General features: G+C 43.7%; 1 protein-coding gene across 5 annotated transcripts in view; it reads left to right on the forward strand.

Annotated features, from left to right (window-relative positions):
• The window catches only part of LOC115174492 (bromo adjacent homology domain-containing 1 protein), a 71,880-nt gene extending 59,310 nt beyond the window's left edge, over positions 1 to 12,570 (forward strand). For 4 of the 5 annotated variants that reach the window (XM_029733073.1, XM_029733075.1, XM_029733072.1 and 1 more), the window contains exons 3-7: positions 1,819 to 2,177; positions 6,590 to 6,749; positions 11,015 to 11,094; positions 11,275 to 11,366; positions 11,658 to 12,570. In XM_029733073.1, coding sequence (XP_029588933.1) covers positions 1,819 to 2,177; positions 6,590 to 6,749; positions 11,015 to 11,094; positions 11,275 to 11,366; positions 11,658 to 11,847 — 881 coding nt within the window. In that variant the 3' untranslated portion in view covers positions 11,848 to 12,570. The remainder of the gene's footprint in view (positions 1 to 1,818; positions 2,178 to 6,589; positions 6,750 to 11,014; positions 11,095 to 11,274; positions 11,367 to 11,657) is intronic. The other variant, XM_029733076.1, reaches the window with a different exon arrangement.
• Positions 12,571 to 13,579: the final 1,009 nt, after the last annotated feature.

Here is a 13,579-nt window from a genome sequence, read left to right on the forward strand (position 1 = left end):
GACCAAGTCCATATTATGGCAAGAACACCTCAAATAAGCAAAGAGAAACGACAGTCCATCATTACTTTAAGACATGAAGGTCAGTCAATGCGGAAAATTTCAAGAACTTTGAAAGTTTCTTCAAGTGTAGTCGCGAAAACCATCAAGCGCTATGATGAAACTGGCTCTCATGAGGACCACCACAGTAAAGGAAGACCCAGAATTACCTCCCAGCCTCAGAAATTGCAGCCCATATAAATGCTTCACAGAGTTCAAGTAACAGACACATCAACTGTTCGGAGGAGACTGCGTGAATCAGACCTTCAAGTTCGAATTGCTGCAAAGAATGGCACAACAACAACAAAAAAGGTCAGCCAAAGCAAAAAATGAATTTATATGAATGCTGCGAGTACGGAAATGATTTTCTCACTGGGTAATGAATATCCAACTACTCAGACCTTCATGGTTGAATTGCTGCAAAGAAACCACTACTAAAGGACAACAATAAGAATAAGAGACTTGCTTGGGCCAAGAAACATGAGCAATGAACATTAGACCGGTGGAAATTTGTCTTTTGGTCTGATAAGTCCAAATTTGAGATTGTTGGTTCCAACCGCCGTGTCTTTGTGAGAGACACGGCGGAGTAGGTGAACAGATGATCTCCGCATGTGTGGTTCCCACCATGAAGCATGGAGGAGGAGGTGTGATGGTGCTTTGCTGGTGACACTGTCAGTGATTTATTTAGAATTCAAGGCACACTTAATCAGCATTCACCATCCCATCTAGTTTGCACTTAGTGGGAACCATTTGTTTTTCAACAGGACAATGATCCAGCCCACCTCCAGGCTGTGTAAGTGCTATTTGACCAAGAAGGCAAGTGATGCATCAGATGATGACCTTGCCTCCACAATCAACCCAATTGAGATGGTTTGGGATGAGTTAATTTTACCTTTACTTAACTAGGCAAGTCAGTTAAGAACAAATTCTCATTTTCAATGACGGCCTAGGAACAGTGGGTTAACTGCCTTGTTCAGGGACAGAATGACAGATTTGTACCTTGTCAGCTCAGGGATTTGAACTTGCAACCTTTCAGTTACTAGTCCAATGCTCTAACCACTAGGCTACACTGCCACCCCAGTTGGACCGCAGAGTGAAGGAAAAGCAGCCAGCAAGTGCTCAGCATATATGGGAACTCCTTCAAGACTGTTGGAAAAGCATTCCAGGTGAATCTGGTTGAGAGAATGCCAAGAGTACAAAGCTGTAATCAAGGCAAAGGGTGGCTATTTTGAAGAATCTAAAATCTAAAATATATTTTGATTTGTTTAAAACTTTTTTGGTTACTTCATGATTCCATATATGTTATTTCATAGTTTTGATGTCTTCACTTTATTCTACAATGTAGAAAATAAAGAAAAACCCTTAAATAAGTAGGTGTGTCCAAAATTTCGACTGGTACTGTACTTATTTCTCAACTAGTCCAATCTGTTAGTTGGACTTATTGCACTTGTTCCTGAAATGGTTTTTCCAGTTTAGATGGTTTAGGTAGGATTCCAAAAGGAGTTAAACCTCACTTTTCAGTCCCGCATAATGTGACTTGATGCTGGTTTTGCTTTAGCTTTTGCTGGTCACCAGCGAAAACACAATGAAGGCTGGTCACCAGTGAAAACACAACGAAGGCTGATCCGCCAGAATAACCAGCTAGACCATGCTGGTCGGCCAGCAGAACCAGTTAGACCATGCTGGTCGGACCAGCTTCAAATTTATGCTGGTCTATGCTGTTTCTTTTCAGCAGGGCTTCTCTTCCTCCCTTTCTCTCTCTCTTTCTCTTTTTCTTTCCAGAGGGTTACTCCTCCCCCAAAGGCGACCACAACCCCTCCCTCCTGGTCTCCCCCTCCCTCCCCCTCTCGGGCTGCCCCCTCCACACCACCCCCTCCTCCACCCAGGCCAAGCCCCATCTCCTCACCCACCTGTCTGACCGCAGAGTGCCCCATGCTAGACTGAAGCTGGCCAGGGAGTGCCCTGAGAGCACCAAGCCACCTAACGGTTATCTGTCCATGGGGAGAACCAGGCTGTCGCAGAAACAGCCAGCCCCGACACCCTGCCTATCCCCCGCCAAGCAGAAGAGGGTCAGCCACCGACGGGCCACCAATGGGTGGCTGCCTGTAGGATTGCCCACGGAGAAAGAAGTGTTCATTGCGGTGGGTTGGATCAAGAGTTTGTGTGTCTATGTGTTGAGATACTGAGAATGTTCTTCCCTCATACTACCATGGCAACCTGACCATTCCATAGCTTTCAATTGGCTTATTGTTGTTAACCCTATCAGTCCAAGAGACCCCAGCAAAAATCAGCATTTCATTTATCTAACTTTCATTTGTCTGCATGTCCAGCCCTTATATTTAGCCTCACAATGAAGTGTTTTGCCATTTTATTTTCAAGACAACCAGGGCTATAAGTAGAACACAAAACAATTTTGACAGCTGTATTCATGAGTTTTATTGACATATGTCACAACAACAGAAAAGGCAAAAAGCAAAAAATGAATTTATATGAATGCTGTGAGTACATAAATGATTTGCTCACTGGGTAATGAATATCCTACTACTCAGTGACAGCTGTGTGGAGTTTGGCGTTTGTGACAGCAGCTATGTGAGCTTAGTACAGTATTATAGACACCATGTCCTGGGATTTCCTATCTTCAATGTTGAAAAACCACTTACCTTCTAACGACTAATGTGTAGCTTGTGAGCAAAACTTGTTACGTATGCGTGTTCGTGAGAGTCTCAGCTTTTCATAGATACAGTGTATTTGGGAAATATTCAGACGCCTTCTCTTTTTCCACATTTTGTTACGTTACAGCCTTATTCTAAAATGGATTAAATAAATAAAGAATCCTAATCAATCTACACACAATAGCCCATAATGTATTAAACATTGATTCAATTTATTGGACATGATTTGGAAAGGCACACACCTGTCTATATAAGGTCCCACTGTTGACAGTGCATGTCAGAGCAAAAACCAAGTCATGAGGTCGAAGGAATTGTCCATAGAGCTCCGAGACAGGATTGTGTCGAGGCACAGATCTGGGAAGGGTACCAAAAAATGTCTACAGCATTGAAGGTCCCCAAGAACACAGTGGCCTCCATCATTCTTAAATGGAAGACATTTGGAACCACCAAGACTCTTCCTAGAGCTGGCCGCCCGGCCCAACTGAGCAATCGGGGGAGAAGGGCCTTGGTCAGGGATGTGAAACCGATGGTAACTGTGACAGCGCTCTAGAGTTCCTTCGTGGAGATGGGAGAACCTTCCAGAAGGACAACCATCTCCACAGCACTCCACCAACCAGGCCTTTATTGTAGAGTGGCCAGATGGAAGCCACTCCTCAGTAAAAGGCACATGACAGCCCACTCGGAGTTTGCCAAGAGGCACCTAAAGGACTCTCAGACCATGAGAAACAAGATTCTTTGGTCTGATGAAACCAATATTGAACTTTTTGGCCTGAATGCCAAGCGTCGTGTCCGGAGGAAACCTGGCACCATTCCTATGGTGAAGCATGGTGATGGCAGCATGATTTACAGCGGCAGGGACTGGGAGACTAGTCAGGATCGAGGGAAAGATCAAGGGAGAAAAGTACAGAGAGATCCTTGATGAAAACCTGCTCCAGAATGCTCAGCACCTCAGACTGGGGCGAAGGTTCACTTTCCAACAGGACAACAACCCTAAGCACACAGCCAAGACAATGCAGGAGTGGCTTCGTCTCTGAGTGTCCTTTAGTGGCCCAGCCAGAGCCCGGACTTGAACCCGATCTAACATCTCTGGAGAGACCTGAAAATAGCTCTGCAGCGACGCTCCCATCCAACCTGACAGCGCTTGAGAGGATCTGCTGAGAAGAATGGGAGAAACTCCACAAATACAGGTGTGCCAAGCTTGTAGCATCATACCCAAGAAGACTCGAGGCTGTAGTCGCTGCCAAAGGTCCATATGACATTGAGAAATAGTGCATTGTGGGTAGTTTAGAAGATATCCAGAAATAAGTTAATAAATAAGTAATAACCCAAAAACATAACAATGTTTGTAGTTTTAGGTAACCAGATCGTGACTACAACTAAGTTACTAAGTCTTTGACCACACTAAGTTGTTACTTCCTAGCTAATTTTGCCCCAACATGGGACACCCCCAAACTCCAGACACTCGCTAGCGGTTAGAGGATTACATCACCTCGAGCTCAACATTTAAATGGACTCGAAAATAACAGTACATTTTGCGATTAAAGACACCCTTCTTACTAGCTGACCATCGATTTTCATTGCAATTTATGTAAGTTAAGTTAGGTTTTGAGAGTTTTCAAAAAAGTTTTATATATATATATATATACACTGCTCAAAAAAATAAAGGGAACACTAAAATAGCACAACCTAGATCTGAATGAATGAAATAATCTTATTAAATACTTTTTTCTTTACATAGTTGAATGTGCTGACAACAAAATCACACAAAAATAATCAATGGAAATCCAATTTATCAACCCATGGAGGTCTGGATTTGGAGTCACACTCAAAATTAAAGTGGAAAACCACACTACAGGCTGATCCAACTTTGATGTAATGTCCTTAAAACAAGTCAAAATGAGGCTCAGTAGTGTGGCCTCCACGTGCCTGTATGACCTCCCTACAACGCCTGGGCATGCTCCTGATGAGGTGGCGGATGGTCTCCTGAGGGATCTCCTCCCAGACCTGGACTAAAGCATCCGCCAACTCCTGGACAGTCTGTGGTGCAACGTGGCGTTGGTGGATGGAGCGAGACATGATGTCCCAGATGTGCTCAATTGGATTCAGGTCTGGGGAACGGGCGGGCCAGTCCATAGCATCAATGCCTTCCTCTTGCTGACACACTCCAGCCACATGAGGTCTAGCATTGTCTTGCATTGTCTTGCATTTGGAGGAACCCATGGCCAACCGCACCAGCATATGGTCTCACAAGGGGTCTGAGGTTCTCATCTCAGTACCTAATGGCAGTCAGGCTACCTCTGGCGAGCACATGGAGGGCTGTGCGGCCCCCCAAAGAAATGTCACCCCACACCATGACTGACCCACCGCCAAACCAGTCATGCTGGAGGATGTTGCAGGCAGCAGAACGTTCTCCACGGCGTCTCCAGACTCTGTCACGTCTGTCACATGTGCTCAGTGTGAACCTGCTTTCATCTGTGAAGAGCACAGGGCACCAGTGGCGAATTTGCCAATCTTGGTGTTCTCTGGCAAATGCCAAACGTCCTGCACGGTGTTGGGCTGTAAGCACAACCCCCACCTGTGGACGTCGGGCCCTCATACCACCCTCATGGAGTCTGTTTCTGACCGTTTGAGCAGACACATGCACATTTGTGGCCTGCTGGAGGTCATTTTGCAGGGCTCTGGCAGTGCTCCTCCTGCTCCTCCTTGCACAAAGGCGGAGGTAGCGGTCCTGCTGCTGGGTTGTTGCCCTCCTACGGCCTCCTCCACGTCTCCTGATGTACTGGCCTGTCTCCTGGTAGCGCCTCCATGCTCTGGACATTACGCTGACAGACACAGCAAACCTTCTTGCCACAGCTCGCATTGATGTGCCATCCTGGATGAGCTGCACTACCTGAGCCACTTGTGTGGGTTGTAGACTCCGTCTCATGCTACCACTAGAGTGAAAGCACCGCCAGCATTCAAAAGTGACCAAAACATCAGCCAGGAAGCATAGGAACTGAGAAGTGGTCTGTGGTCCCCACCTGCAGAACCACTCCTTTATTGGGGGTGTCTTGCTAATTGCCTATAATTTCCACCTGTTGTCTATTCCATTTGCACAACAGCATGTGAAATTTATTGTCAATCAGTGTTGCTTCCTAAGTGGACAGTTTGATTTCACAGAAGTGTGATTGACTTGGAGTTACATTGTGTTGTTTAAGTGTTCCCTTTTATTTTTTTGAGCAGTATATATATATATATATATATATATATACACACACATTTTGTAGGACACGCTGTATATTGTAAAATTAGACTCCGTGACAGACCACACATAATTTGATATCCAACTTTTTACCTCTGAAATATAGCTAACGAATTTCAGGCAAGTGATTTTTTTTGGGGGCCACGGAAGGCTAAACAACTAGTCAACTATCTAGTAAACACTTCGGATACGAGATTAGTGTCTCTTTTTTGAACAAAATTAAATGGATAGATCTTGTAATTGAACAAAATAGTAAGGTGGCCAGTAACTGGGGACCGTATTCCGATAATACAGGACATATCTTTTTGCTAAACCGCTTATCAAAAAGCTGATAGTAGTAGTAGTATTTCCACTGAAATGTTAAACATGCCAATTGCTAACCCGTTAGGTAACATTTTTAGGAAGCCAATAATCACAAAACATTGATGGCTTGATCACAAGATAACACTGTTGAAGGTAATATATTTCTTAAATGCTGTTGAGTATGCCGATAATACGGGGTGCTACGTTACCCTTTAATGAGAATGTGTTCCAAGTCCACTTCTCTGATAGAAAACTGCTGACGTAGCCAGTGACTGGAGAATAAAGATAAGTGTGTCGTGTTTTGACGGTGTTTGTGGTACGTGTGTGTGTGTCTCAGGGGGAGGATGAGACAGCTTTGCGGCAGTGTTATGAAGGAGTACAGAGAGACAGCGAAGTGGTACGTGTCAGAGACACAGTGCTGCTGCGCTCCGGTCCCCGGAAGAAGTCCCTGCCTTACGTCGCCAAGATATCGGCGCTCTGGGAGGACCCCAAATCTGGTGAGAGAGAAATAGCAGGATGTCCTAACCTGTTGTTGGGGTATAATAGTTGGCTGTGTGTGTGTCCCAGCTAGGGTTGCACATTTTGGGGAATATTCAGAGGTGGAAACTTTCCGTGGTAATTAACGGGAATACATGGGAATTAACGTACATATATGGGAATTAACGGAAATATATGCAAAAAGAATATTAATACCATTTAAATGTAGATGTTGTTTGCATTAGATATATTTACCATATCATATGGAGACAGAAACCTTTTACCTCATCATAAGTAGACATAATTGCAAATGATTAAATCCTTCCAATTAAGTTACGAATTGAACTTTAATTAAATGAGTTGACTCTTCACATGGGATGATTTCACTGAACAACAAAAAAAAGGGAATATTGAATGATCTCCAATGATCCATCGCATCTCCCAAAAACGTTTTCAACATACATCTGTAAAATGATAGTCTAGAAACTAAAGCTTTGGTTGTCTTCCTCTCAGGCTTCCATGTCTTCTCCCTGGACCTCCTCAATGTCCACCTCTTGAACATCAGACTCTGAGGCCTCATCTTCACTGTCACTTTCCAACCTTGTTGAGGATGGCTTGTTGTCAGGCCCAAAAAGCCTCAAATTTGCCCAGCTGGCCATTTTTCAACCCTTGTATTGGTCAGCCTGTTGCGTGCTTTGGTGTGTGTGTTCCCAAACAAGGACCAGTTGCACTCTGAGGCGGCTGATGTTGGTGGGATTTGGAGGATGAAGGAGGCAACAAAGTCCCTTCCACTAGGTGTCTGATGAGATATGTTGGCACGACTGCCATATTACATCTCCATCCCAAAGCGCTTGCTTGGAAGTGTACTTCGCTAGACTGCCAAGAACCTTGCCCTCATCCAGGCCAAGGTGACGAGACACGGTAGTGTTGACACCATAGGCCTTGTTGATCTCTGCACCAGACAGGATGCTCTTGCCAGCATACTTGGGGTCCAACATGTACGCTGCGGTGTGTACGGGCTTCAGGCAGAAGTCTTCACGCTTTTTGATGTATTTCAGAACTGCAGTTTCCTCTGCTTGGAGCAACAGTGAAGTGGGCAGGGAAGTACGGATTTCTTCTCTTACATCTGCAAGCAGAGTCAGAACATCAGACAGGATGGCATGGTCTCCTTCAATCTGTGCTATGGCTACTGCTATAGGTTTCAGCCTGTTTACCACTCTCTCCCAAAATACATCATCCAGGAGGATCCTCTTGATGGGGCTGTCCATATCAGCAGACTGTGATATGGCCATTTCTTGGAGAGACTCCTTCCCCTCCAGGAGACTGTCAAACATGATGACAACACCACTCCAATTGGTGTTGCTGGGCAGCTTCAATGTGGTGCTCTTATTCTTCTCACTTTGCTTGGTGAGGTAGATTGCTGCTATAACTTGATAATCCTTCACATATCTAACCATTTCCTTGGCTCTCTTGTAGAGTGTGTCCATTGTTTTCAGTGCCATGATGTCCTTGAGGAGCAGATTTAATGCATGAGCAGCATAGCCAATGGGTGTGATGTGAGGGTAGGACTCCTCCACTTTAGACCAAGCATCCTTCATGTTCGCAGCATTGTCTGTCACCAGTGCAAATACTTTCTGTGGTCCAAGGTCATTTATGACTGCCTTCAGCTCATCTACAATGTAGAGACCGGTGTGTCTGTTGTCCCTTGTGTCTGTGCTCTTGTAGAATACTGGTTGAGGGGTGGAGATTATGTAGTTAATTATTCCTTGCCCATGAACATTTGACCACCCATCAGAGATGATTGCAATACAGTCTGCTTTCTCTATGATTTACTTGACCTTCACTTGAACTCTGTTGAACTCTGCATCCAGCAAATGAGTATATAAATCATGTCTGGTTGGAGGGATGTATGCTGGGCGAAGAACATTCAGAAATCTCTTCCAATACACATTGCCTGTGAGCATCAGAGGTAAACCAGCTGCATACACAGCTCGAGCAAGACATTCATCGGCATTTCTCAATTGGTCAGATGATTCTGCATCTTTGTTGCATTCTTCACATATGATTTGGCACAGTATTTGCAAATGTACACAGCTTTTCCTTCTATATTAGCTGCAGTGAAATGTGTCCACACGTCAGATAGTGTCCGTGACATTTTCCTGTTAAGATTAGAAAAAAATGAGTAAAAAAAAACCCAAATACAATTCCATGTACAGATAAATAGCTAAGCAGTTAGATTAAACAACTCCTTTGTAAGATACATGTTTTAAAATGGAAACAGGTGAATTAACACTCCTCACTCAGTTAGTAGGCTCACATGGTAGCAAAAACTATCTAGCAGAAATTGTTAACAAGTTAGAAATTATTTAAACACACTTTGCTGTAGGCTACTATTTACTAGTTAACAAAAAATCATGTATGTCACATAAAATATATTCACCCCACCCAGTATTGTAATCAAAACTTACCAGAAAGCATGTAGTCCTTGACTCAGACAGTGTAGTAGTGTGGGCTCAATAGCATCTCATTAGTGTGCAAGATCTTGAGAATCAGCTGTACATGTCATGGAAGAGTGCACTGCACATGTGATGGAAGAATGCACTGTGCATGCAGAGGGTTGCAATTCCATTGAATTGGGGATAGTTTAGCCAAAATATACCACAAGAACTAGAATTGCCTTATGTGTATCCCACAAAAAAGGTTCACTGTTATAAGCAAACTTTTTTTGATGAATTTAAGCAAAATTCTCAGGTGTAACTTTCCATGGAAAAATTCCCGGAAAGTTTCCAACCCTTTTCAACCCTAGTCCCAGCTAGCACAACATTCTGAGAACCATATGTTTCTTAGAGGTTGGTGAGAGCGTGGTTGTCCTATGTTTATTTTCCATATTACCTTCCTGCAACTTTCTGGGAATGGTGCAGGATAGTTGCTTGGCTTTGGAACATTCTCAGCACATTTAAGGAACTTAGCCCCCCCCAAAAAAGTATGTATTGGTATTTCATTACTTTAACAGAACGTTTCCTAAAAGTACAAACATGGTTACATTTCATTTCAATTTTGGTAATGTTCTACGAACGTTCTCCAACTGGTTTGACATTGGGAATGTTCTCAAATAGTTCAGTTAAAACGTTAAGAAACAATGTTCTTTTGTGGGAATTTCAGTTCTTCAGCATAACGTTTCCTACAGGTTTCCTCATGGTTGTATTTAAGGTCATGTTCTCAAAATTAAGAAAACTGTCCATTAAAAACAACAAGAAAACTTTAGTTACGTTGTGAGTATGTTCTAAGAATGTTATTTAAAAACATACATTCCGTTCTCAGTATCAACAAAACTCTCTATCCTATCTTGTTAAGTGTGTTCAGGTGTGTTGGTCGTGCCCACTAATTTACCACACCTGATCTTAATGAGTGCTTGTTTCCTTTGACGTTGGGTCTGTTTGAATAGACTATAATGAACAGCTTTGTAGGAGTTCAAAAAACATGGCATGTTAGTTCCATCCTGGTGGCGCAGTGGACTAATTCTATGGATAGAGAACAGAAGATTGTAGGTTCAAATCTCACTGATGCATTGACACAATAAAACATGTGTTTGCATAATGAATGTCTAAGGAAATTATTTTCCATGTGTCCTATCTGCTTGGTATTCAAAATGTTTACCCAAAATAAGCTATCAGTGTTATTGAAAGTCTTGTTGAAACATTCAGTGAAAGTTTTACCGAAGTCGTTCAAAAACCTCCAAATAACCTATAATAAAACCTCCCAGGAAAACTTTCAGGGAACCAGAGTAAAAGTTTCTGGGAACCTCCCTGCAACCTAAAAATAAATATTCCCAGAACAGGTGAAGTGTTCTATTCTGTTCTTAGAATGTTCAAAAAAAACGTTCCGTTTTACCAGTCAGGAAATGTATGAATTTGTTCCCACAACCAATGGGAAACCAAAAACATACGTTCCCACAACTTCCAAAGAACCAAATGTGCTAGCTGGGGTGTGTGTGTGTGGTTGTTGTAGGCTGTGAATGGTTGTTTGTTTCTGCTGGCTGTGGTGTTATTCCAGGACCATTGTTTGTCTGAAATGCTGCTTATGTCTGGCTGGTGAGAGACTGGTTGTATTTTTTGTGTGTGTGCTGTTGGTTGGCAAAGCTGTACCTTTGTTCCTCTGTGTGTGTGTGTGTGTGTGTGTGTGTGTGTGTGTGTGTGTGTGTGTGTGTGTGTGTGTGTGTGTGTGTGTGTGTGTGTTTGCCCGCCTGTGTGTGTTGACCGTGTGTGTGTGTGTCTCCCCTCCTCAGGAGAGCTGATGATGAGCCTGTTCTGGTACTATCGACCTGAACACACACAGGGAGGCCAAGACTCCAGTATGCACTGTGAGGTGAGGACAGCTCTCTGACTCCACAATAGGACAACTCAACTATGGCTCAATCTCAGTAGTCTAAATAGGCCTCTCCTCATCTCTTGAAGAGAGGAAGCCTGAAGTGGCTTCCTCTCTTCAATCTCCTTACCTTTGATTGTGTGGCGATTGATAATTGTATGTCTGTTTCTCACCATTCAGAAAGAGATTTTTGCCTCTCGGCATCAAGACGAGAACAGTGTGGCCTGCATCGAAGACAGATGCTATGTTCTCCCACTAGCACAATACTGTAGGTAAGAAACCACACACACACACACACACACACACACACACACACACACACACACACACACACACACACACACACACAGACACACACACTGAGAAAGACCATGTATCCATAATTAACACTGTAGGTGAAATTAGGCATTCTTTAGTGAGTAATATTACACATCACTGACACTAGAAGTGCTCTAAGGGAGAGACACCTCACTGTAGCATGGTCAATTGACTTGAGGTATAAAGTAAAGAAAGAAAGAGAAGAAAATGTGCATTCAAAACTCACTTTAATTTTCCATATATAGATTTTGTGCCTTGGTGAAGCGGCGTGAAGAGGGGGCGCCCCCTGGCACTGCCAGAGTGGTCCCCTGCCCCTCGGACTTCAACCCCCCCGACCACCGCCAGGTTCCTGCCAACATCAACCCTGAACTAGTGTACCTCTGCCGCCATGTCTACGACTTCCGCTACGGACGCATCCTCAAGAACCTGCAGTAGGGGGCAGCAGAGGACACGCAAACACACCCACACACACCCCTAGTGGAGCAAACACACTCCTACACATGGGGCTGAAGGATGAGAGGGGGAACCCCTGAAGTGTTTTGGGGGGGACCCCTGATTGACCCTTGACCCCTGATAGGCACTCGGGTCAGCTGGAGTGAGGCTGAAGGATCAAGTATCGGAGGGGGACCACTGATATCTGAGTGGGTACCTTAGCCCCCTTTACAACTGTAGCTAGGGAGCTGAAGTTTTGGCTCCCTCAACTGGAACTATACCGGCTTGGAGAAGGGAGAGGTGGATTCTTTCACAGAGATCTGTTCCTCCACATCACTTAAATAGTTAATGGTCCTGGTTACCATGTGCATCAACAGCCGTGTTGGTGACCTAACAAGAAGAGGAGCTGTGCTACCAGAGTGATACTGGGCTTATCATGTCATTGTTTTGATGTTAGAGCCTGACGTAATGACAATGTTCTTCTTCTTCATTTGTGTTTGTCTCTGAGGCAGCTGTGATCGAGAGGGCACACACACTGAGATGTTATATCCCTGCCGTGTGTCAGAGAGTGACGTAGTGGGTGTGTGTGTGTTCAGTCTGGGCTGCAGTGAAACCACAGGTGCAGGTTCACAAAGGATCGCAGTGTTTCCCCTATATTTCCCCTACGGTAAATCGTGGCCGCCAAAAAAGTATATAAAGTACCAGTCAAAAGTTTGGACACACCTACTCATTCAAGGGTTTTTCTTTATTTGTACTATTTTCTACATTGTAGAATAATACTGAAGGCATCAAAACTATAAAATAACACATGGAATCATGTAGTAACCAAAAAAGTGTAAAACAAATCAAAATATATTTTATATTTTAGATTCTTCAAAGTAGCCACCCTTTGCCTTGATGACAGCTTTGCACACTCTTGTCATTCTCTCAACCAGCTTCAGGAGGTAGTCACCTGGAATGCATTTCAATTAACAGGTGTGCCTTGTTAAAAGTTAATTTGTGGAATGTCTTTCCTTCTTAATGCGTTTGAGCCAATCAGTTGTGTTGTGACAAGGTACAGAAGATAGCCCTATTTGGTAAAAGACCAAGTCAATATTATGGCAAGAACAGCTCAAATAAGCAAAGAGAAATGACAGTCTGTCATTACTTTAAGACATGAAGGTCAGTCAATACGGAAAATTTCAAGAACTTTGAAAGTTTCTTCAAGTGTAGTCGCAAAAACCATCAAGCGCTATGATGAAACTGGCTCTCACGAGGACCGCCACAGGAAAGGAAGACCCAGAGTTAAAACTCTGCTGCAGAGGATGAGTACATTAGTTACCAGCCTCAGAAATTGCAGCCCAAATATATACTTCACAGAGTTAAAGTAACAGACACATTTCAACATCAGCTGTTCAGAGGAGACTGCGTTGAATCAGGCCTTCATGGTCGAAATGCTGCAAAGAAACCACTAATCAAGGACGCAGAGTAGGTGAACAGATGATCTCCGCATGTGTGGTGCCCTCCTCCCAAGCACAAAATGTGGAAAAGGGGAAGGGGCCTGAATACTTTCCGAATGCACTGTATTAGGGATGCACCGTTATTTTTTCCAAATTCTGATATCCAATATTTTCCTTGCCAAAACAACGATACCGATATTTAACATTTTAGCGTCCTTTTAAGTATTCTGGTACAGTTAAATAGTTGAAACACACACACACACATTTTTTTGTTGGCATTTACGTACAGTGTCTTG

Source organism: Salmo trutta, chromosome 35 (assembly GCF_901001165.1).
Source record: "Salmo trutta chromosome 35, fSalTru1.1, whole genome shotgun sequence".
Taxonomy (NCBI): Eukaryota; Metazoa; Chordata; class Actinopteri; order Salmoniformes; family Salmonidae; genus Salmo; species Salmo trutta.